Source organism: Glycine soja, chromosome 19, assembly GCF_004193775.1.
Source record: "Glycine soja cultivar W05 chromosome 19, ASM419377v2, whole genome shotgun sequence".
In the NCBI taxonomy this organism is placed as follows: domain Eukaryota; kingdom Viridiplantae; phylum Streptophyta; class Magnoliopsida; order Fabales; family Fabaceae; genus Glycine; species Glycine soja.
Genome location: NC_041020.1, coordinates 28,847,814 through 28,873,744, shown reverse-complemented (window position 1 = coordinate 28,873,744; position 25,931 = coordinate 28,847,814). Strand labels below are relative to the sequence as shown.

Below are 25,931 nucleotides of genomic sequence, written 5' to 3'. Positions count from 1 at the left end.
GGTGTAGTTGTAGATTATATATAACTCTTTTTGGGACTTAAACAAAAAAAAAATCTTCGACATAACATGCTTTGGAAAGAATCAACAACTAGTGTTTTTGAAACTTACTTGTGATTGATCCAGAACACGCAAGAAAATATTTTTGGAAACATTGAGAATGAAAATAATGAATGGCCTTCCCAAATACCAAATAAATTCATATTTTTTTGCATGAACTTGATAAAAGAACAACTTTCAAAACATTGATTTGATTTGAACATGGAAACAAGCCTTTAGCTTTAGTGACTGTGTGCAACCACAGATTTTACATTGAGTGTCCTCATTGATATGTTCTACAATTGATTTTGCATGAATTTCTAATTGTCATAACATATGATTCATGAATATGATTTAGGCATTCTTTCTTTCTGTACATTTTAAGCCACTGTCCAACAAGCTATCCCAATGTATATTGTTTTACCATTTGTAAGCCCTTTGAGCCAAACACTTCATATTTTGTTGGAATACTAACCTAGGATAAAAGTTTCCTACCTTACCTTAGGATAGAAAAGCAAAGGTGTTTTGTTGGGGATTTATATCATTTGGTGGCTAATGTGATATGAATACTTTGTTTTTTAAATAAGGGTGTTAAGGTAAATTAAATATTTAATTATTGTATAGAAAAGAAAAGAAAGAAAAGGGAAACAAGTTCTTTGTGAATAAATAAATGTCTGAATTATGTGCATTATGTTATAAATTGTACAAGTTATTGTAAATTTTATAAGTTTGGATCTTGGTGTAGGAAGTAGTGAAAACTTGGTCAAAAAGGGAAAGAATAGGAAGTGATAATTCGTTTGAGTTGCTAGCTTGTTTTTATATTTGTTCTCTTATTCTCAAGTTATGTTTGAATATTAAGAAAAACTAAGATTTCCTTTAAGTCAAGCCCAACCCTAAAAGTCTTAATGATCCATGATGATGACGCACTTTATCTTTGATTTGATGGGAAATGAATTGCAAAATTGATTTATGACATATCAGTGTTGGAATTGAGATTCAATAAGGTTGTCATCGGGTTAGGTTAGATTGAATTTATTTTTTATTTACAACTCAATACAACACAACCCAACTTTAATTGGATTCGATAAGGTTGTCATTAGAGTAGATCATTAAAAAAAATGTCACCTCTTTAAGTCTAGAATAAAACAATAAAAAAATCTTCAAACTCAAAAATAGTAAAAGATATTTTTAAAAATCAATTTTGCAATTACTATTTGAAAAAAAAAGATAAATCATAAACCATAAGTCACTAATCAATTTAAGTAATTCATAATGATAAAATATAAAACTTAACCTATTTAACATCTTTACAATATTCATAAAGCAATATTGTTTTATAACTAAAATACTCAAGTCAACAATAATCAGTAATCATAAAAATATAGAAGCTAGTTTAAACTATATAATAAAGAAAAGAGGAACAAAATTTGTATGAGTGCTTACTCTAGGATTTTTCATATTAGAATATTTACTATTTAATATGCTATATGTTTATTTCCTGTTTGTGGGTTAGTTTGGGTTTTGGTTAGGTCCAAAATTCAAAATTTGTCACCCAATCCAATTTCAATTGGATTCACTAAAATAAAACAAATTCAACCCACAAAAATCTAATTGGGTGAATTCATGGATGGGGTGTGATCCGCTTATACTCTATAATAAATAATAAAGACTTAAATATGTTGGATTAAATAAGTTTTTAATCCTTCAAAGATAAATCTTTTTTTTTTTTGTTCTCCAAATTCAAAGTTACTTTTTTAGTCTTTGAAATTCACAAAATATTCTCCTTCTATATAATATGAGTCAAACAAGAAATAAGAAATTTGCAATTTGTAATAACTTTTAACTGTCAAATTTGATTTTCTATTTTAAATTTTAAAATACACTTCTGGTGATTAAAAATAGTCATAATCAAGTCAATAAGAAAATTAAAAACCAATTAATCACTTTAAAATTTGCTTTGATTTTTTTTATTGACTTGATTTTGACAATTTCAAATCACTAGAAAATCATACTTTAAAATATAAAATAGAAAATCAAATTATGACAGTAAAAATACATAAAATTGTGAATTTCTTATTTTCTATTTGGCTCACACTTTACAAAAAAACAAAAAAATATTATGAATTTTATGGATTAAGTAAAGTAACTTCAAATTTAAAGGACGAAAAAAATATTCACATTTGAAGGTTTTTTAATTCTTATATTTATTTCAATAGTTTTTGTGAAATATATATATATATATATATATATATATATATATATATATATATATATATATATATATATATATTCGTTGTTATATTGGTTTTTTTAATGTATTTATTTTATAGGAGTGACGAATTGAATTATCAACCTATTATAAGTTTATAACGACAACCCAAAAGGTAAATATCTAATCTATAAGAACCAAAATAAAATAATATAGATCAAAGATAAATATAATATAAAACTACAAGGAATATTTAAAAATAATTTTATAAAAATCAAAATAAATAAATAAAAATAACATATTTAACGGAGATAAAAACATATTTAAATCAACAATAAATTATCTTGAGAAAAAAAAAAAAAAGACTAATGCTTGATGCCAGACCAAAATTGAGTAATGTTATACTTTTTTTAGAATAGTAGAATTCTCTCTTTCATGAAATTCTCTTCATAAATCTTTTGATAATCTCAGAATGTATAAATTGTAAAAAAGAATGTTAACAAACAAACTTCAAATGTCGAATATTGAAAGAAAAAAGAAAAAATAAATAATAATAAGAGACATAAAATTACTTTAGAAGAAACATAATTTTTATTTCTAACATTTCTCTCGCATACAATACAATGGCAAATTTCAAATGCACTTTTTTATAAATATTATTTCCTTTTTATCCGAGATTGTTTAACATTACAAAAAATAGCTGTTAAAATCAACAGAACAATCTAGTTGCATATTATAGCATATTGCTCCCCCTTCTGCTCTTTAATTTCATAAACACCGAATTCAACTAATATACCGACTGAAAATAAAACTTTATTTACAATGCAACATGACAATAAAGAATATTCATTCATGCATGCTGATTATTTTTATTTTATTTTATGCCAAGATACATCAATGGGACTATGGGAGGTTGTAGTCACACAACACCTTCCTCCTAGAGACTCCCCTATTGTTGATGATCTGAGTAATGTTTCGATTTCCAGTTCTTTTGATGTTCCAAATATTTAATTTTGTGAGACTTTGTACAAGTCTTCAGAGCAACCTATACATTTTTTGGTTGTTGTACTTGTACAACATGCTTTGACTGTTTCTAAAGCCTTAGATTGAGATCAAAACAAATGTGAAAAATTTGTAAAACTCATTCAATCAAAGGTCTAGAAACTGCCCCTTACATGTTGCGCCAGCACAGCAGTTGAATATAGATTTTCCCGGAGTGTTCATATTTCATATTTGTACCACTGGGATTTTACATTGCATAATAATTATATCTACAGCATTTTCATCAAGAAAGCTTCCCAGCACTACCCAAAACCAAAGACACGAAAAATTATATTCCAACGCTGTAATATGACAACATTCTTATTATCAACCGTACCTATCCTTCTACACTTGTCATTCCCTCTTCACGAATCGTCCCTGCAAAATGTACCAAAAAAAAATCCATTTCAAAAGAGTTCAGGAGGAGCAAGTTGTTCAGCATGTCCAGAATAGGAATGACAAGTTTAAGATGTTTTAAACCCATTTTTTTAATAGACAAACATTCTCTAATCCTTCTGTCATAAGTTTGAATCTAATTGAGTAAGACTTTAGCCTACAAGCAAGTTTTATGTCACTAGGTTCATAAATTAATACACGTTTTACATTGGTAAAACATAATATTTTATTTAGTCTCAAATTATGAATAATGAAAATGTATGTTTGAACTTTGTAGTTAATCAATCTGTGATCATTTATGATATTAAGTATGATATTCCTGAATTGAAAGGAGACAATTGTAAGGTTTGGAGGGAGAGAATTATTTTTCATTTAGACTTGATGGATATTGACTATACCATTAGAAAAAAATAAACCATCAGATATTACTGAAACTAGCACTCCAGATGTTGTTCATAAAGATCAATATATCTGCAAGTATCTGTAGTTCTGCCAATAAGCATGAAAAGGTCAAGGATCTTTTAAAGGTCATTGATAATCAATTTGTTACATTTGATAAGGCCCTTGCTAGCACCCTTATAATGTAGTTTTCATCCTTAAAGCTATATGGGATAAGGGGAGTGCATGATCACATCATGCGCATTAGGGATATAGTGGCTCAGCTGAAAGTCTTGGCAGTTACCATGTCAGATTCTTTCTTAGTACACTACATTTTATGTACTCTGCCTATGCAGTATGTCCCTTTTAAAATCTCTTACAACACAAATAAAGATAAGTGATCAATTAATGAGCCATTGACTATGCGTGTTCAAAAAGAGGAAAGATTGATAATGGAAGAGGGTGAAAAGATATATTTGACTACTCAAGGAAAGAAGAAAGGGATCAAGCCAAGAATAAGGACAAGATTTCTGCTCAACCGGTCATAAAGAAAGAGTCAAAGTATTTCTTTTACAAGAAGAAAGGACACATGTAGAAAGATTGCTCAAAATTTAAGAGATGGCTTGACAAGAAAGGTACTTCATTTACTTTTGTTTGTTACAAATCTAATATGGTTAATGTTAATCATAACACATGGTGGATTCATTCTAGTTCTACAATCTATGTTTGTAATACCTTGCAGGGTATGGAAAACCTAAGGAGGACAGTGGAAAGTGAGCAGTACATCTATTCAGGAGGCAAGATGAGCTCACATATGGAAGTCACTGGGACATACAGTTTAATTTTAAACAACGGTTTTATTTTGTGTTTAGAAAATACATTTTACGTTCCAAGTTTTTCTAAGAATTTGTATCAAGACTTACACCATTGGGTTTTTCCTTTAATTTTCGGATTCTGTTTTTTCTTTAATAAATATAAAATTATTGGTTCTGGTGCATTACTTGATGGGCTTTACTCTATTGAATTGTAAAGTGATGTTGCCTATAATTCTATGCATGTTACTGCTAGACTAAAACGATGTGTTGTGAATGAGGAATCATCTATGTTGTAGCACCGGATATTAGGACACATCTCTATCAAGAGAATTAAGTGAATGGTAAATGAAGGGGTACTTAGTGCTTTGGATTTTTCTGAGTTTGAAACTTGTGTAGATTGTATTAAGGGTAAGCAAACTAACAAGTCTAAGAAGGGTGCAAAAAGGAGTTCAATCCTATTAGAAATCATACACACTAATATTTGTTGTCCAGACAAGGACTCAAGTGGTTTGAAATATTTTATCACTTTTAAAGACGATTATTCACGATATATGTATCTCTACATACTTCATTCTAAAGATGAAGCTTTAGATATCTTTAAAGTTTTTAAGGCCAAAGTGAAAAAACAATGTGAAAAGCAAATTAAGATCGTGAGATCTGATAGGAGTGTAGAGTACTATGGTAGATACACGGAGAATGAACAAGCATCTGGTCTATTTGCGAAGTTTCTTCAAGAACATTAGATTATTACCCAGTACACTATGCCTGATTCTCTAGATCAGAATGGTGTGGCAAAAAGAAGAAACCAAACTTTAATGGACATGATAAAGAGTATGAGTAAATAGAAAAACTCCTCAATTCTTGTGAATTGAAGCACAAAAGATAATTGTGTATATATTAAATCAAGTTCCAACCAAGGTTGTCTCAAAGACACCTTTTGAGTTATTCAAAGGTTGGAAATCAAGTTTGCGACATATACATGTTTGAGGATGCCCATCTGAAGTGAGAATTTATAACCCACAAAAAAAGAAACTAGATCCAAGGACTACCAATGGGTATTTCATTGGATATGTAGAAAGTTCCAAAGGATATAGATTCTATTATCCATCACATAATACTAGGATTGTGGAAATGAGAAACACAAATTTCTTGAGAATGACTTGATTAGTGGGAATGGTCAATTTCAAGACATTACTTCTGAAAAGGATTACTATGAAGCTCAATCCTCTAACTCAAACGACGAATTGATTGTCATTCACACCCCTCAAGTACAAATGAGTGTTAGACAACCAGTGAATGAAATTCCACAATCTGTTGAAAATGACCCTGAAGATCAAGTTGCTAATAAAGAACAACAAGATCTTCAAGAATATCACAAAGCAGCATTAAGAAGGTCTACTAGAGTTAAAAGGTCAACAATTCCTAGTGATTATGTGGTGTATCTGTAAGAATCAAACTACAACATTGGAGCCGCAAATGATCCTAAATCATTTTCACAGGCCATGAGTTTTAAGGAATCAAACTTGTGGTACAATACTATAAAAGATGAGATGGATTTTATGGCATCTAACCAAGTCTGGGATCTCGTCGAGTTGTCTAATGGTGTAAAAGTCATTGGATGTAGATGGGTCTTTAAAACAAAGAAAGACTCACAAGGCAACATTAAGAGACATAAAAAAAGACTTGTTGCCCAAGGATTCACTCAAAGAGAAGGAATCGACTATATAGAGACATTTTCTCTTGTATCTAAGAAAGCTTTTTTCCGAGTAATTATGATATTAGTAGCTCATTTTGACTTTAAGTTACATCAGATGGATGTGAAAACATCATTTCTTAATGGTAATCTAGAAGAAGAAGTTTACATGAAACAACCTGAAGGATTCTCCTCTAGTGAGAGTGAGCACTTAGTTTGCAAGCTTAATAAATTCATCTATGGATTGAAACAAGCCTCTTGCTAATAGTATCTAAAATTTCATGAGATCATCAATTCATTTGGTTTTTAAAAGAACATCATAAATCAATGTATATACCAAAAGGTTAGTGGGAGTAAGATTTGTTTTCTTGTATTATACGTGAATGATATTTTGCTTGCAACTAATTATAAGGATTTGCTATATGAGGTGAAACACTTTCCTTCATAGAACTTTGATATGAAGGATATGGGAGAGACATCTTATGTCAATGGCATTAAGATCCATAGGAAAAGATCTCGAGACATTTTGGGTTTATCTAAGAGACCTATATTAACAAAGTTTTAAAGAGATTTAACATGAAAAATTGTTCACCAAGTGTAGCTCCCATTGTGAAAGGTGACAAACTCGATTTGAATTAGTGCCCGAAAAATGATTGAGTGAGAACACATGAAGAATATGTCATATGCTTCAATTGTTGGAAGTCTTACGTATGCTCAGGTTTGCATTAAACCTGACATTGCATATGTTGTTGGAGTTTTAGGAAGATATTAGAGTAATCCAGATATTGGTCATTGAAAAGCTACAAAGAAAGTGATGAGATACCTTCAAGGAACAAAGGATTACATGCTCATATATAGACAAACTGATTGTCTAAAGGTGATTGGCTACTCAGATTCAGACTGTGTTGGCTGCATTGAATCACGAAAATCAACATCTGATTATATTTTTATGCTAGCTAGTAGAGTTGTATCTTGGAGAAGGTCAAGCAGACCTTAAATGCAACTTCCACTGTGGAGGCTGAGTTTGTTTCCTGTTTTGAGACTAACTCACATGATGTATGATTGAAGAGTTTTGTGTCTGGGCTTAGAGTTGTGGATCCTATTTCTAGGTCATTAAAGTTGTATGGTGACAACTCTGTCGCGATATTCATGGCTAAGAACAACAAAAATAGAAGTCGAAATAAGCACATTAACATCAAGTACTTAGCTATAAGAGAACATGTTAAAGAAAAGAAAGTGAACTTTGAACATATTAGCATTGAGTTGATGATTGCCGATCATTTGACTAAAGACATGCCACCAAAGTATTTTAAGGATCATGTAATGTGAATGAAACTTGATTCCATAATGTGATTTCATTGTATTACAATTGTTATTTTTTAAACTCTTATTTAGTTTGATGTTTTCTCATATGTTTTGTGCACATATTCATTTATTTATTTTGAGAAATATCATTAAGTTTAGATCTGAAATAATATGATTTATTCATAAAGTTGAGAATTAACATTTAGAGACTTGATATATTGTGGTACATGAAAGATAATATTCGCTATTAGAGGACCTATCGCCATGACTCATATTTTGTTTCTTGTTATGACTAATATTGGATTAAATGGACCAAGTGAGAGAATGTTGGAATTTTTAGTTCCTTTTTTCTCGGATTGTTTTTTTGTTTTTTCCCTTTAATAAGTTTTTATGGGAAGTGGGTTTCTGTACAAGTTTCATTTTCTTTCCACGTGCAACCCTCATCTTCTACAACGTTCAACAACAAACAACAACCTAAGTTTTGATCCATGAAAGTTGAGTTTCATGATGAACAAAGCTCTATAAATAGAACCGGGTGTTCTCAATTTTGATCACCAAAGCCTATTCCTCTTTTCAGATAAGCACACTATCGAGTTAGAGCGAATGAGGGTCTAAAAAATTAAAAATGTAAAAGTTGAAGAAGGTCGATAGCAATGGCTGAAAGTAGGTACCTCTGAAATTTAATTTTCTTCTCTGCTTCCACTGTTTGATATGAATGTATTCTTTATGATTGTTAACATGTTCAAACCAGTATATTTATGTTTTATATGAAATTCATCTAAGTCACACTAGTTTGAGAATAGGATGCACCAACTTAGAAATGAAATGAAACCAACATATGTGAGACCCACATGAATTTCACCCAATAAGAAAATGTGTTGGAAAGAAAATGTTGATAGCATTTCTCATCTTTTAGTAGTTCGCTTTCACTTTGTATGTTTGGTTTGGGTTTGGCATTGAAGCCACCAGACAAGATATACATAAAAAAAATGTGAAAAATCGAAAGTTAAATTTTGTTGCTTAACTGTGAAAGTGATTTTTTTGGTTGATTTTGCTAAAAGTGAATCTAAGCCGGACATACTGTAAGTAAGCTTGTTAATTTCAACCGAATCAAATAGTCATTTTTATTTTAAAAAAAAAGAAATGAGATCTCTAATGCTACTGTTAGACTGATAGTGTTACGGCTTATTGGATACTGTCAGCAAGAGATTTCTAATACTGTGGTTGAAGTGTTTCATGGGGTTGCACAATGTCAAGTTACCACCATGTAATTGCAATGACATTTGAATTGTATTAAAATGATAGACGGCAATGTAACCTAAGAAAAACTATTAGGGTAGAACTGGTAAATTTATTGTAGAACCATTTTGAGTCCAACATGAACTTTTGTACCAATAAGATCACATGCTAGAGACAATACAGGATGGAACGTGATAGGGAAAGTAATTTATTGGTCAGGTGGTGTTAATACGTGCCGGAGTAGACTAACAAATAGCAAAGGCAGAAGAAAGGCTATGCTTGGAGAGAAAAGGAAAGATGAAAGGACATTACTTATATAAGAAAGAAAAAAAATGGCAGAGACTAAAATATTTATTACTTTTTTCCAACTGTCCTTTTCTAAACCAGTACTCAATAACTATAATCTTTATAAGAAATTAAATTTTAATATTAATATTAATAATATGCAATCCCGAGAAAAAAGGTACTAATTTAGTCTAATGGTCTTTTTTTTATAGAATTGAAGATTTACTTAGATTCGTTAGTTTCTTCTGGAGTGGAACTTTGCAGTGACCTAGGAACTAGAACATGCCCACCTCCCATCACATGGGGGCATGCCAATTGGCCCAAACAAGATAGTACCACATTCTCAAAATTGTTACCTTCACCACTAAACATTCCTCTCTCCCATCAATCATGAGGAACATTACATCCCTATCCTATCATCACAGGACCATGCTTGAAGGTCCTACTATAAATCTGGACAAACACAGGTAACAATAAAATCTCAAAAACACGTTTTCCTCCTACCTATTATTGATTTAAGCATTGAAGTGTCATTCCTAATACTACTTTCTGCTCACTTCAACTTTTGGAGCTCTAAACCTCTACCTTAGGACCAGGTGAGCCTAAATCCCAGGAGCATGAACAGAACAATTTTTATTTAACACTTTCCCCTCCTGCCCCTTTTCCGCCTATATCCTCTATCGTCATACTCAATACTATGGAACACACACAAAGTTAGTATTTTGATTCATTTGCCCTATTTGCTTAATGGCAACTACCTAGCTTTAGTACATAGTCTACAGTATAGGGAAGTTGGTACATATGACTTTATAAATATGTTTATACCATGTAAGGTAAATTCTTGAATCTGTAAATCCTTCAATAGTATGATTTTGATATGTTACGAAATTTTTTATTCATCTAAATAGGGAAACCAATGAACTTTTTTTCTTGGCATAGAATTGATGGAAGTAAACCAACCCATAAACTCAATACAAAAACTTTCATCAAGATTTGTCTCAAGAAAAGGATGCATTTTTATTGTATCTTTATAAATAAATTAGAGCGTTTGTTTTGTATGTCATTAAAAATTAAAAATACAATTGTTTCTTTAAGAAAATGTTGAAATTTTGACAAGTTATGACTATGCATGTGTTCGGATTTGCTATAATGTTTAGAAGATAACTACTATTTCTTTTTTGAGCAAATTCCACTCGTACTCCCTGAGTTTTTTTGAAATGCACTCAACGTGATTCTTTTTTGAACAAAACATTACATCAACACCCCATATATTTGAAAAAATAATAAGAATCATGTACCCCTATAAGGGAAGTTGTTGTAAACGTTAAACAAAGATAGATATTATCCTTAATCTGGAAAAACCTCAAAGAGTGTTTTACCCTAGGCCAAAGAGGAATTCCTAATGCCTAATGGACAAAGCATAGATTAAGTTTATTATTATATCTTTGCAATCAATATAACCGATGGCATGAAGATGTGCTTTTCCAACATCAAATGTCCTCCATCAAGAATATGAAGTCAATACATATACACAAACACACAACGATTGTTGGGTTTTTTAGGCTCTCTTTCTATATGGAGTAAAGGCCCAAATAAGAAGACTCATTTTGTCTCACTTACCCACTAGAGAGTGTTTTTCAGATTGCAATTGCGGATTCGTTCACCGTTGGATCGGACTGATTTTTGGACAGCAGGTTCGACACAAGTGATATTTCAAATTTTCCAATTGGATCGTCAAAAAGATATTTCAAGAGAGAGATAAGTATTTCGCATTCTTTGTCCTATATTTTGAGGTTTCATCTTCTTGTCTCTAATGTACCAATTAAGGGTCTGTTTTGAGTTGGTTGTTTGTAGTACGTTTTAGTGCACTTGTTGGAAACTCTTTTATATATTTATTGATTATAATGGAGTTATTTCTTTGATATGGATGACCCGTGGTTTTTACCCTTATATTTGAGGGGTTTCCCGCGTTAAACAAATTGTCTCTAGGTTTTTTTTTATTTATATTTTGCGCTCTATGTTTTATTGGTGCTCCTCACAGGTTCTGCAAGTTTGGGAAATTTATTTTCGCTGCCTATTACTCTGTTATTGAGTTTGTTATTATGTTGGCCTATTTTCCCATCAGATATTATTCTGTTATAGAGTTTGTTATTGTCTTGGCCTATTTCCCCATCAGAGCTCTATGGTTAAGGGACTGTTTTTCTACTTGTTTGAACGATGGAGGCACATATGAAGATGGTATCCTTGAGTGGAGCAAACTATCACTTTTGAAAGGGCAAGATGAAGGACTTGCTATTTGTGAAGAATATACATCTTCCGATCTTTAGCACACAGAAGTCAGATTCTATGTCTGATGAAGAGTGGGGTTTTGAACATGAACGTGTATGTGATTTTATTAGACACTTTGTAGATGAACCCATTCGTAATCTTATTTCTCATGAGACACATGCAAGAACTATGTGGCAAACTCTTACGTCCTTGTATGCTTCTAAATCAGGGAGCAACAAATTATATCTGTTGAAGAACTTTGTTGAATTGAAGTACAAGGACGGAACTCCATTTACTGAGCACTTGAGTGAATTTCAAGGACGCCGTGATCAGTTTTCAGCTGCAGGTATTAACTTTGATAATGATGTGTTGGGATTGTTCTTATTAATAACTCTAGCTGATTCGTGGGAGACATTCCGAGTTTCCATGATTAGTGTTGCCCTCAATGGTGTTGTTCTTTTGCAAATGGCAAAGACTAGTGCTCTTAATGAAGAGATGAGAAGGAAGGTGCAAGATACTTCTTCTCAGTCAGAGGTGCTTTACTAAATACAGGGGGAGAAGCCAAAAAAAGAAGATGAAGGGTGATAAAGACAAGAGCAGGAGCAAGTCTAGGTCTCGATACAAGAATGTTGAGTGTCATTATTGTCACAAAACAAGGCATATCCAGAGGAATTGTTTTCTATGGAAGAAGAAAAGTATAGACAAGATCATGATGATGATCGTGTGACTACTGCTACTAGTGATGATCTTGTTATTCTCCATGACCCTGATTCGCTTAATCTTTTATCTGATGAGAGCATGTAGATAATTGATAGTGGTGCTACACTGCATGTTACATCCAGGAAGGAGTTCTTCACATCTTACACTCCAGGTGATTTTGGAGTCTTGAAGATGGGTAATGATGACATGTCCAAGGTGATTGGTGTTGGTGATGTTTGTTTGCAAACCAACATGGAAATGCAATTGCTACTTAGAGAAGTGAAACATGCTCTAGATTTGATCACTGTGCAAGTACTTGATGATGCTGGTTATGATAATCATTTTGATTCTAGAAAATGGAAACTCACCAAGGGTAACCTGGTTGTGGTCAAGGGGGAGAAAATTTCAAAGTTGTATTGAACGAAAACTTTGGTTGCTAGAGACAGTGTGAGTGCTATGGATATGGAGGCATTTTTGTGGCACCGAAAACTTAGTCATATCAGTGAGAAGGGGCTGAATTGTTTAGCCAAGAAGGATATGCTTCCAAGATTGAAGAATGTAGATTTAGAGAAATGTTCTCATTGCATGGTTGGTAAGCAAACCAGAGTATCCTTCAAGAAACATCATCCCTTCAGAAAATTTAAGTTGCTTAAATTGATGTATTCAGATGTTTGTGATCCTTTGAAGGTGAAATCCTTTAGTAGTGCACTCTATTTTGTTACCTTCATTGATCACTATTCCAGGAAACTTTGGATCTATGCTTTGAAGACAAAAGACCAAGTTCTTGAGATGTTCAAGGAGTTTCATGTCTTAGTTGAGAGGCAGTCAGACAAGCTAAAATGCATTCGTACTGACAATGGTGGTGATTATTGTGGTCCATTTGATGTCTACTGCAAGCAGCATAGTATTGTTCATGAGAAAACTCTTCAACTGAATGGTTTGGCGGAGATGATGAATAGGACATTGATTGAGAGAGTGAGATGTATGCTCTCTAAAGCAAAGTTACCCAAACACTTCTAGGGTGAGGCACTGTACATGGCGGTGTATATTATCAATTTTAGTCCTGTTGTTGCTTTGAATAGTGAGATGCCGAACAAAATTTGGTTTGGCAAGAATGTGAAGTATGATTACTTAAGAGTTTTGGCTGCAAAGCTTTTGTGCATGTTCCAAAGGATCAGAGATCCAAATTGGATGCAAAGTCAAGGCAGTGCATATTTATTGGTTATGGTGAGAATGAATTTGGTTATAGGTTATATGATCCTGTTGAAAAGAAGCTTGTTAGAAGTCGTGATGTCAAATTCATGGAAAATCAAACCATTGAAGACATTGATAATGTGGAGAAGTCTACACCCAAGAAAGACAATGGTGTGGCTGATTTTCAATCAGTTTAGTCGCCTATTCAGAATATGAATACTGATGTTCAAAATGATGTTGGTGTCCAACAACCTGAAGATGAGATAGATGTTCCTGCTAATGATGATGAAGAGGAGCATGACATGTTATAAGATGAAAATCTTGGTGATGCTACCAAACCAATCAAGTTTAACTCAGAAGGTCCAACAAGGAGAGACAACCTTCTAAGAGGTATTCTCCTAATGAGTATGTGATCCTAACAGATGATAGAGAACCTGAGTGCTTTAGAGAGACCATCGAAAGTGAAGAAAAGAGAAAGTGACTGGATGCAATGAAGTTTAAAGCTTGTTATGAGATCGTCGGTTTGGCGGTCACCTCCACATAGTTGTGAGGAGGAGATTTGTTGGATTTTTTTAACTCCCTTCCTATGTGGAGTAAAGGCCCAAATGAGAAGGTTCATTTTGTCTCATTTTTTTAAGTGGAGAGGGATCAGATTAAATAGAGAGAAAGACTCATTTGAGAGGAAAAAATAATTACAAATCATTGAGAGAGAAAAGAGAGGAAAAATTATTATGATTTTCACATACCCACCAAAGAGCATTTTTCAGATTGCAATTACGAGTTCATTCAACTTGGATCGGACTGATTTTTAGACAACAGGTTCTACACACGTGATAATTCAAATTGTTCGGTTGGATCGTCAAAAAGATATATGGAGAGAGATAAGTGTTTCGCATTCTCTGTTTTATATTTTGGAGTTCCATCTTCTTGTTTCTATTGTACCAATCGAGTGTCTATTTTGATTTGCCTGTTTATAGCACATTTTTATGCACTGGTTGGAGACTCTATTGTATCTTTATTGATTATAGTAAAATTATTTCTTTAATCTGGACAATTCATAGTTTTTACCCTTGCATTGAGGGTTTTACACGTTAAACAAATTGCCTCTGATTTTTTTTTTTAATTTTTATTTTGCGCTCTATATCTTATTGGTGTTTCTCACATGTTCTTGCAAGTTTGAGAGAATTTATTTTCACGGCCTATTATTCTGATATTGAATTTGTTATTATGTTGATCTATTTTCCCAGAAAATTTCTAATCCCCATCCATTCATGTGCAGGTTAACATCCTTCATATTATTATTACCATTAGTCTCAAAACTTGTTTATTCTTTTGTTAAAACAACTTTTTTTGTGAAAGAAAAACAACTTTTAATATAAGGTCATAACGTCTTTCTATTTTTCAAAAAAAAAGTAACACTTTTCTGATGAAGTTGCATGGCAATGAGAATAGAAGCAATCAAACTATGGCACCCTTAACGAAAGTAGGGAGTAGTACCTTCATCCTGGGCCGTTTCTCAGCATTCAGCTTGCGAACTTCATAACGGATCCTCTTAGAGAAGAGCCTGCTTTGCCTCTTCTCCTTGTACCTCTGCACACTTGCCTCTCTCTGCGCCAACTTCCAACTCGTTTCTTCTTTCACATTCGCCTTGTTAGCCCCACACTCTTCATGAACACTCCATGCGTTCCCAACAACACCACCACTCCCCCAACCGTCCCATGCAACCTGTTTTATAACCAACCAACCCATTAATAGAGAGTGAGAGCATCACATATTCATGTGTCCATGCATAGCCCAACCTAAAAAAAAAATATCTAGCCATTCCATTAAAAGCTATAAATTTCTGGTAACCCTCCACCCTGCATGTACCTTTCTGACGGTTGATTATTATTCATTAATTATGATCGATAAAAATCTGAACAGTGTCCAACCCCTCTCACCACAACTAACTTGGGTCATGCACTCATGCTCCTCTACCTCAGCCCAATCAGGTAAAAAATACAAAAAAGAAAGAAAAGCTCCACAATATACCCCAATATTATATAAATTAAAAATCTTAATCGGAGCACACCCTTTACCAAAAAGTTAACCCAAAAAGTTGCCAATGCTTAAACAATCCCCCATCACTACACAATTAAACTAAGGCACAATCCGACACAAATAAATAAACTAATTGTACTTCACAAACGCCCACCAAATCTTACAAACAAATCCGTGACAATCTACCATGGCCCATCCTCATTTTTTATTCTCAGTCAATGATGTCTCAAACTATAAACAGCGCTATATATGTGTGATCTCTCCAACAGTATTTCTCCATACCTATGGATCTAACATAATTGATAAAATATTCACATAAATACTCAGTTAACGATGCTTTTTCATTCCCGCAAAATTGAAACTTCCACTAATTTTTAAATACTCAAACTTTCATGAGTCTAAACTCTACAGTTTCAGTATAAATACTTTGTCTTTAACAATGACAATAATGAAGATCCAACCCAAATCCTCATGCATCTATTCAACTCTCACCATCATGCCGATTCTAGTAGATCTCTATGTATAATTACTTAATGCAAGCTAAAATTATAATTTGTAAATTTAAATTTGAATGAATTTATTTTGCCAACTCAGTTTGCAAAAGCAATCTTGATATTACTTCTCAATTGAAACTTGGTTTCAATTTTTCAAGCCAAATATTATCGTGCAAATTTACTTTTGAGTTTTGAAGAAAATCAAAAACATATCACAACACTGAACAAGTTGAAGAAGAACAAACTATTAAGCAAGCATAGCCTTAATTGGTTTGTCCAACAAGGAGCAAAACCCATGTGACGAATGTTTGGGTATTTAAATAAATAAAAAATGCATATTTAAAAAACGCGTAACCAAAAGTGAGGTTTAATTTAAAAGTCAGGACAAAAACCAATAATTGCCAATTTTACGGAGCCAAAAATAAATAAACAAAAACTATTAGCCCATAAAATAATTGAGAGTGAAGTGAAAAAAAAATTACATGGGGGGCGACGGCATTATGAAAGAGGAAACCATTGAATATGTCAGGGACAGTCTGTAGGGCCCCCTCCTCCTCCCCCGCGACGTAGAGAGAGCCTTTATCAGACCAAGCATTCAATATCCCCTGGTGATCCAGCTTCAACGACAACAACCCAAATCCGAACGACGTCGTTTTCGTTTCCCCCTTGACGGAATAACTCGTGACCTCCTCCATCGCCTCCTTCTTCTCCTCCACCACCTCCGAGTAGCACACCCACCGTTCTTCACTCCCCTCCTCGCTCTCCCTCCGCCGCATCGCCTTCCGAACCAGCCAGTTCCCGGTATCCTCCGCCGGACACGTCAGCACCGACGTCGTTGTCGTCGTCGTCGAACCCTCCTCCAGTAGCCCGTTGAGGGTTGCCCCGCCGTCGGAGCTGAAGAGAAGCGCCATGTTCTGCTCCTCGTGCATGTCGTGGTGGTCCGGATGGAGAGGGAAGAGATTGAGCTGCGGCTGTTGTTGTTGTTGTTGTTGCTGTAACTGCTGCTGTTGTTGTAGTTGTTCAGCCTTGGGCTTGGGCTTGGGCTTGGTGGATGCCATCTTCTTCTTAGGCTCGGATAACTGAAGCTTCAGGCTCACGAACTTGGGCTTCCGCGTTTTCGTTCTGTTCCCACGCCGGTGCAGCTTAAACGACGTCGTCGAGGAAGAAGAAGAAGAGGATGAAGAAGAGTTATGATAATACCTTCTATTCGGCTTCCGCGTCCTCTTCATAATAGAGGTTGTTTGAATGTCCGAAGAAGAAGGACTGTTCTTGTTGCACATCACTCACTGAATGAATGCGCAAACACACACACCAACACAAAAAAAAAACACACACTCACTCTTTGGAGAGTCTTTTCTTTGTTGGAGTTTCGGTTTCTTCTGGCTTAAGAGGGGAGAAGAGAGAAAGAAAAAGTGAGCAAAAAGGTGAGGACTTTTCTCGTGGGGTGGGACACGGACGCATGAAGGGATGATGTGACGTGTTGCCCGTCTACCACGTGGAGGGTTTTGATTGGATGGGAGAGTGGATTCCAATGTTATCTGGATTTCGTTTTTTGGAATAGATGAGGTGATAGATTGGGCTTGGAGGAATTGGTGCAAGTGTTAAAAAAGTAAAAAGCTTCTCCTTACCTTATTGGCATTCTAGATTACATTTACATTATTCTCTCCAATTGTTAATTTTTTTTTTTCTGCTTATATTCAAAGCATAGAAGGTTTTAGAAAACTCTGAATATTCACGTGTACAGATTAGTACATATGCCACATTCCATTTTTATTTTAAAAATATAATTACGATTTAATATGAAATGTATATAACATTAATTTAAATTTAAATTTTTAATTTAATTATTAAAATATTATTTATACTAATATAACATTTAAAATAATTTAATAAATTTATACTACTAGTATTTTTAAAAATAATGTATTGGATATTAAATTCCGATAAAATGAATATTTTAGTACATCATTTCTTAAAGGAGAGTTAATTGATTTAGTATTCCTGTAAGTGTCAAGTTCTCAATAGCTGATGAAAATATTTACTACTAACAGGAGTTGTAAATGATTATTTATTATGTCATTAAATTAATTTATATTACTTAGACGGTATTATGTCAATTTATATTTAAATTGGATGTTTATTAAGAAAAAAGTTAAAAAGTTGATGAGTTATGTATTTACAAAATTAAATTATTCTTTGATATTGAGATGCAATCATCCCCCAATTGAACCGTTCTTGTTGTCATTACTATTATTGATATTAATTTGTTATTGGTTGAGGATGGTAAGAGAGGAGTCATGTGTATTGAATAATGATCAATGATAAATGAATTTGTTTGCATGCAATTAGAATTAGGGGAGAGACGGAGGAAGAGGTGTAGAAAGCACAGTGACGACGACTTGCACGAGAAAAGTGCAGCGTGGGTCCCACCTTCCCGCTCTTTTTTCTTCGCTTTTGGTCTGCCGTGAGAACCCCGCAGCCCCGTGTACAAAATAACACCTGGGCTATGTGTCTAAATACAATCCACACAAATATCTTCGTTGATGTATCTTTTTTATAATTCAATTTAAATAGTTTATTTTCAAATGAGTAAAATAAAAAAAAAATTAAAATGAAATTTTTTGTAAGATTACTATTATAACATAAAATAACTATCTTACTTATCATACACGTATATAATTGTTATCGTCATAAACACAACATAAAGAATGATTCATAATACTTAGGATAAACTATCAACCCATCTTACTAATTAATATTCGTATGAGTTGAGATGAGTCCATTTTAGAAAAGTAACAATAGTTGTTTTTTAAGAGAATGTAAGAATAGTTTCTTGTTAATCTTGTAAGCATTATCTAATTTATGTTTGTTTTTTTTCAACATTAGACACGGTTAATATGATATTTGTCAAACATGTATGTTACTATGTGTTCATGTAAAATTCGACCAGTTGTAATATTGGTTAACACCAGTCAATTCTCACTTAAGTGATTGACTTAAGAAAGAGATTATGTTTCTTGATCGAGTCTCTAGCTCACTCTAAAGAGGTTTATTGTAGTTGTCATTATGAGGTTTCTATGCTACGCTACTCCTATGTAAAGTGCGAAAAAAGAAAGTGATAAACAACTAATATAAAGTGTAGAAAAAAAAAATGAAAACAATGAAAGTAACAAGGGAAATAGAAAATTTGAATGAAGAAGGTGAATGTATATTGATTTTGGTTGTGGACCTAAATTACATTGTATTTTCTACATTTATAATACCACAAACTATTGCAAGCCTCTAGTCATCCCTAACCCTTAACTAACCACAATCCTAGATTTTAGGGAGATTGTGTATTGCATGACATTAACCTCATAGCTTTTGTAAACGTTGCAACTCTATGTTCCTTAAAGCAATTGTGTTTTGAATCTTGGATCTCATTCTTACATTATTATCATTTAGCCCCTTCTATCTTTTAACAGCTAAACTAGATGTTTTGCCATCAGCTACCTATCAGTCATCTAGTGGTGGTCGCCACACTGTTGTCAACAAACAATTTTGGTGCCAACATAATTGTCTCTTTTTATTGTATCTTTCGAGATTCAATGATCATTATCTTTAATTCTCCTTGAACAACAACAAACAAAAACCTGAAACTCAAGTTCATTCAAATTTCAAAGTTATCAAGTAAAACAACTAACCACCCTCTTTGATTTTCAAATTTCTCTTATCTTTTCACTTCCCTCCCTCTTTTCATTTCTCAATTGATTTTTGTTGCCAAATTATTTTTAAAAAAATCAATGACAACCTTTTTGGTTTACCCTTCTTCTTCTTCTTCTTCTTCTTCTTCTTCTTCTTCTTCTTCTTCTTCTTCTTCTCCCCTTAGCATGAAACCTTGATTCCCAAACCTTGTCTTTAGCTAGTGATCCCCATGCTTCCTATGGTCAATTGATAATGGAGGAAATAAAGAGTTTTTCCCATGGTTCACTTGTATATGCTACACAAAACAAAGTTGATATATTGATCACCTTCAATGAGGAGGAAAAGAAGTTCCTTTTAGGCCTTTGTCATGTTGCTAATGGTGAAAATAGTGACCTTAGTAGGGCAAAACTATTCAACCAAGAAAAATGCATTATTTCCCCAAGTGGTGACTGGTATAGGCTTCATACCTTCCCTTTTAACTTTCGCACTTGGCCCAAGGCACTTCTAGAGTATTATGCTTGGCTCAAGCGAGTGGCAGCCGCGAAGAGTGAATATAGTAAGGAATGGGGGATACAAAACATGATTATGCTTTTTGTTGTTGACATTCATTGACAAAGGGATCTTTTAATAGGCGTTTTGAGCTATTTCTCCATAACCATCAATGGCTTGAGGCTTCATCCTTCTTCATCACCAACTGGTTATAGTCAAATGATTTTGAGTTCAATATTTTTTGTCTCGTTTGCACCATTGACTAACTAGTCTAACTTGGACTCGGCTAAATATCTTTAAGCTTTAAGAAGGTGAGGTTTCTACCTGTAATAATTAAGCTTCTGTTTTGACTTCTATAGGATTTCTTTTAGTGAAAAGCCTACTTCTAGGAACAACAAGAAAGTCGTTGAAGCATATTATCATAATACTTTGCTAGGCAGTTTAGGTTAATACAATTGATCCCCAAACCACTCATTTTTCATGTGGTTATGTCAATTGACATTTTTGTTTTCTATAATTCGAAATAGATTCCTTCATTCTAGTAGATATCAACACCAAATTTAGTCATTTGTTTTTCGCCAATTTTCTAATAACTCTAGCAACATTGAATTCTTCACTAAATGGTGGGAAGTAATTTCAGACACCCTATTCTCTGAGATGATTGTCATTAATCTTAAAACACACATATAGACATGGCAGCTCTATGAAGATAAACTTCATAGACTCTGATTCAGCCAACACTATACAAGATACTAAGAAAGAAACAACAGACAAAAACACATCTAGACATTTAGATACGCATATCAATGAACTTTCTTTGAGATGAAGAAAGGAAGGGGAAAATGGGATTTTGGGTCCAAGATACAAGCTTTCCCTCACTCCTACAATAATTTTACATCATCCACACCACCCAAACCCCAAAAGCCAACATAAAACACATCAAAACCTTGAAATAACATACTTTTATGAAGCTTTGAAAAGTGTCCATGGAGGAAAACAAAAATGGAGGATGAGAGGGGAAAGAGGAGGTCTCTTACCTCTAAATTAGTCCAAATTTGAAAAAGATGCTCAACAAAAAGGTCCTTTGTGCTAGGGTTTCAAGGTCTCACACTCTCTAATGGTAGGCTGTCTTGGAGAGGATGAAAAGAGTGAAATGAGAGTATTTGTGTTGTGGTTCAATTTTGAAGGGTTTATTACTCCTCCTATTTTGTCTCTTTGCACTCTACAACTCACTAAATTCACACACATTATTACTATCAATCAAGACTCACTCAACTAGGTCCAAACACTCTAAGAATGAACCAACTAACCACACATAAAATATGGTTTAAACATAAACATAAATAAAAACATAGATATAAACACCACAAGCCATTATTTCATAATTAATAAATTAATTACAGGTGATTAAATTTAACTTAATTACTCTTGTAATCTAATTAAATACTTAATCAACCATTACAAAAATCATAGTGTTTCACCTCCCATTGTCTCTTATTCTCACCTTTTTTCTTCTCTAAGTTTCTCCTCACCTCTCTAGAGCAAGAATTTTGAAAATTCACTCAAAGAAGCCTTGTTTTCTGAATTCATATAGCCTCATTGGTTGATTTTTAGTTGGTGAGTAATTTCCCTCTTCTCTTTTAGGTTCTTGAGCTCATCTTCTTCTCTCCCCAAGAAGTTCTCAAATGGGTCTTGATTTTAATTTTGTGGGTTAGATGAAATCTTGATGAAAGCTTGTTTTGGTATTGGTCTAGGTTCCTCCTAGTTGATTCCATAGCAAAAGTTGAGTAAAGATCATCCTTAGATTACCAAGTCTCTTCCATTGCTCTTTCTTCAAGGTTTTGGGTTAATTCTTAGGGTAAAGGAAACTTTAATTTGATTGAATGCTTTGTTTGAATGTTTGATTCTTGAAATGTTGTTTTTGGGTGTGGAATGATTTGTATGTATGGTATATGATGTGAATTTTGGATTGGAAAAGATTTGGAAGCCATTTGAAACTATTTTGTAGAATTTCAAAAATTTGCATAACCAATCACGCTTAAGCACAGAAAAATCTTGCTTAAGCATGTTAGGTTATAGAGAAGAGCCTTGCCTCTAGACAAAATTTCGCTTAATTGAGAATTTTTAGCGCTTAAGCTTGCCGAATGGCTTAAGCATGAAACTTTCTAGCTTAAGCATGTAATGGTGCAAATAAGTTTGGTGATCCCTAAAAGCAAGTTGGCTTAAACGTGATTAGTGGTGGCTTAAGTGAGATTGTTGTGCACTTAAGCATGATTTGTGATAATGAAATAGAGCTTCTTTGGAGACAATTGCACTTAAGTGAGCCCTATACTTGGCTTAAGCAAGATTTCATGCTAAAAAATGTTATTCATATGGCTTCTAATGAACTTGCAATTGTAATGGTCACAAATGTGTGAAGATTAAGAAAATGCCACACTAGAGTTCTAGAGCTATGTTAGAAAATTCACATTTTTTGTGTAAAGGAAAGTCTTATGATGTGGGTAAGGATTTAAAGTGTGAGAATGCCTTACCTAGGCTTATTGAACTGCTAGATGTGTTCAAAAACAAATTATAAAGGAAATGGTGAATTTGTAACATAGAGGGAACATGTGGTATCTATATTGTACTTGTGTACATAACATTGCATGTGGGTAGGAACGTAAGTTGAGAGTGCTCGGTAGGCTCTCAACCTAGTGTTGGAGGTTTTCTTGGTGGCTAACGGGAAGTGCTTATAGAATAGATGAGTGGACGAATTCTTATAGATGTAAGGTTTTGCAAATCTTACAAAGGTAAGTAAATATCCACACTTGTCTATATTCGATAAAACAACTCAATGGACTTCCTGAATGATCAGGGAGTAGGACAATGGTAGGGGATGAGGCCTATGGGGACCACCCAAAAGTTATAGAAATCTTCATGGAGTCGAGTCATGTTGACATTGCATATGAGATTGAAGTACTACAAATTGACATTGATCTATTGTCTGGTGTTATTTAATTTATGAGTGTTGACTTATTCAAATTCTCTTTTAAGCTAATTTTTTAGCACCCTTCTTTCTATAAAGGACTTTTATGATTATTTTAAAAAATAGTGGGTAAATTTTGACTATAAAAAACATCCTTCCTGCATATAGAAATATGTTTCCCTTTTTAACAATTGTATATAAAAACCCATCTTGTATGGAATTTCCTAAAAAAAGCTAATTTTCATTAACTCGTCATACATGAAAAAAAAATGTTCATCGATGGAAAACCATTCTTAAAGAATCATCTCACTTTATCAAATGCTTGACTTCCTTTAAGAAAATGAATTCCAAAAGATTTCATTTAAACAAACTCAAATTGCATCATTAAACAAGTTTACTCTTCAAATATAAATATATGTATACAAATTTGAAAATATATACATAATACAACAGAGTCACATACAAGAGAAATATTATATCATATAATGAAAGCCTAGTAGACCCTTTTGTATACAATAAAATATCTATGACTCGGAACAATGATGACCTGATAAAATCAATCCCTTATGTACCTGCTCAAGAGGTATCCTCCTCATCCTTTGCGTTTTGTTGTAGTCTTTCCATTCCATCTCCATCGATTGAGCATCACCATGTGCCTCCACCAAACAAACTCATAACACAATAACCAATCATCTACACTGATATACTCATAGTCGAACACATTACGTCATCATAACTTAATTTGATTACTACTTTTTCACACTTGGGCCTACTGGCATTGGAACTTCGAAAACTCAGTGGACTTACATTTTTTTAGTCGGATGATTGTCGGGAGTACACCCTCATCATCATAAAATGGTGAGCTCTCACCAACTACTGATAGTTTATATTCAGTTGGGGTTGCTAAGTTGGTTCAATAAGCCATAGTCACAACTTGGTGCCACACCCCAAGGATGATCACACAATACGATTATCTCCCAAGTACCATTGTATAACCATCCTTTTCTTTGAGGACTGACTCCTCAATGACTCTCCCAACTGGGATTGCCCAACAAGATTGGTGTGGGTTCCCTTGTCAATGGTACCTAATGGAAGTCCAAAGCTTCAAGAATGCTTATATGGTGATTCCCTCCCCCTCGTGGGCATAACAACCCCCAAACACGGCTTCATCTCCCACAACACGTCCTTTATCACAATCGAAACTCCCACTTAATCTATATACTATTCATATTTGCTACCACATATTGCAAGCACCATGATACTTGATTGACATGCCTTTCACTTCACTTCATGTCTATGTCCACGTCATTGGTCACAACATGACCTAACTTTAATTCTAAGTCCACATTTCTCCTCCTCATAGCTCAGGATAATTAATTACTCCATATTCATACCTTAATAGGTTCACATTCTTTTTAGTGTAAATTCACTACTACGGGTAATGAACAATTTAATCAACAAAGTCATCCTTTCCACAAACACACTCTATTGAGCCATAAGACAAATTAGGACCCTCAATAATTTTGATTAGATGCAAATAATTATAAAGTTTAAAAGCTATGTCTTATATGCCATCAGAAAAATGCATTGTATTTATGTCTGATAGATTAGACGAAAGCAGAAAGATGCTAAGCTCTGATAAAGCATTTAAGACTTCATTTAATATTGTGTCTAAGATTCTTTTTTGCAGAAATTGTCTTTAAAACATTCTTCCCAGGATCTATCAAAGGCCAAAGAAGCAACAAAATAATAAAAGACTATAAAAGAGCAACATCTCCCTTCATCTTAAAAGATGTGTCTGCTATGATAGGTTGCTCTAAACGAAAGCACATTGACTTTTGTTGAAGTGTGATTCAAGAAAGCCAAAGAGAGTGGTGTTTTAGCACGGAGAAGACATGCATTTAATGCATCAACAAATACATCTTTAGATGCAAAAATTCAACGAAGAAAAAAAGTTGTTTAGAGACAACCGACACTTTCTGAAGTGTGCTTATAAATACGAGAATTTTTGAAGAACTAAAGTCATGAACCAATGCACTAATATTTGAAATTCATTGTTCCCTCTTCTCTAAGCTCTTTCTCTATAAATTCTTAAGTTGTAAAACTCTCAACCTTGTAAATCTTGAGAGAACAAGTTTAAGTGTTGAACTTGTATATCTATCTATAAGACAATTAAGCTAGTTTGTGAACAAACAAACCTCAACAAATCTACTAATTTGTTTAAGAGTTATAAATGATTTGGAAGAGAAAGAATACTTGCATTGTAAAGCTTAAGGTAAGTTGTATTTGTAAGAGTTAGAAGTGACAAGAAAAAATACGTGGAATCTTTTAAATTGACAATAATATACACCATTTTCCATTAACAATATCAAATATATATCCAGAATAAAACAAATACTTTAATTTTATATTTTTTTAAATTAAAAAGATGTCGTATAAAAATTTTCTTAATTGATTTGTTGTGAATGATTTTTCTATGGCTCAAATATGTTTTTGATCCTTGATATATACTTGAATTTTGCGTTTGATCCTTGATAAATTTTTCCTTCAAATCTGTTTCCTAATATTTGAAAAGTTTTGTTTTAGATCTCTGTCATCAGTTAAGTGATGACGTGTCCATTAAATATTTGATAACACGATTTGTGACAATTCAAAAAACCGTGTGTATTTATTTCAAAATCAAATTTAAATTTTCTTACGG

General features: G+C 33.4%; 1 protein-coding gene across 1 annotated transcript; it reads right to left on the bottom strand.

Moving 5' to 3' along the window:
- Positions 1–3,038: 3,038 nt before the first annotated feature.
- Positions 3,039–17,489, bottom strand: LOC114400647. The gene is made up of 3 exons (XM_028363194.1): positions 16,575–17,489; positions 15,056–15,283; positions 3,039–3,664 (listed from the first exon to the last, which is right to left on the bottom strand). The coding sequence occupies exons 1-3, from the start codon at positions 17,370–17,372 to the stop codon at positions 3,641–3,643; spliced, it is 1,050 nt and encodes a 349-aa protein (XP_028218995.1). The 5' UTR covers positions 17,373–17,489; the 3' UTR covers positions 3,039–3,640.
- Positions 17,490–25,931: the final 8,442 nt, after the last annotated feature.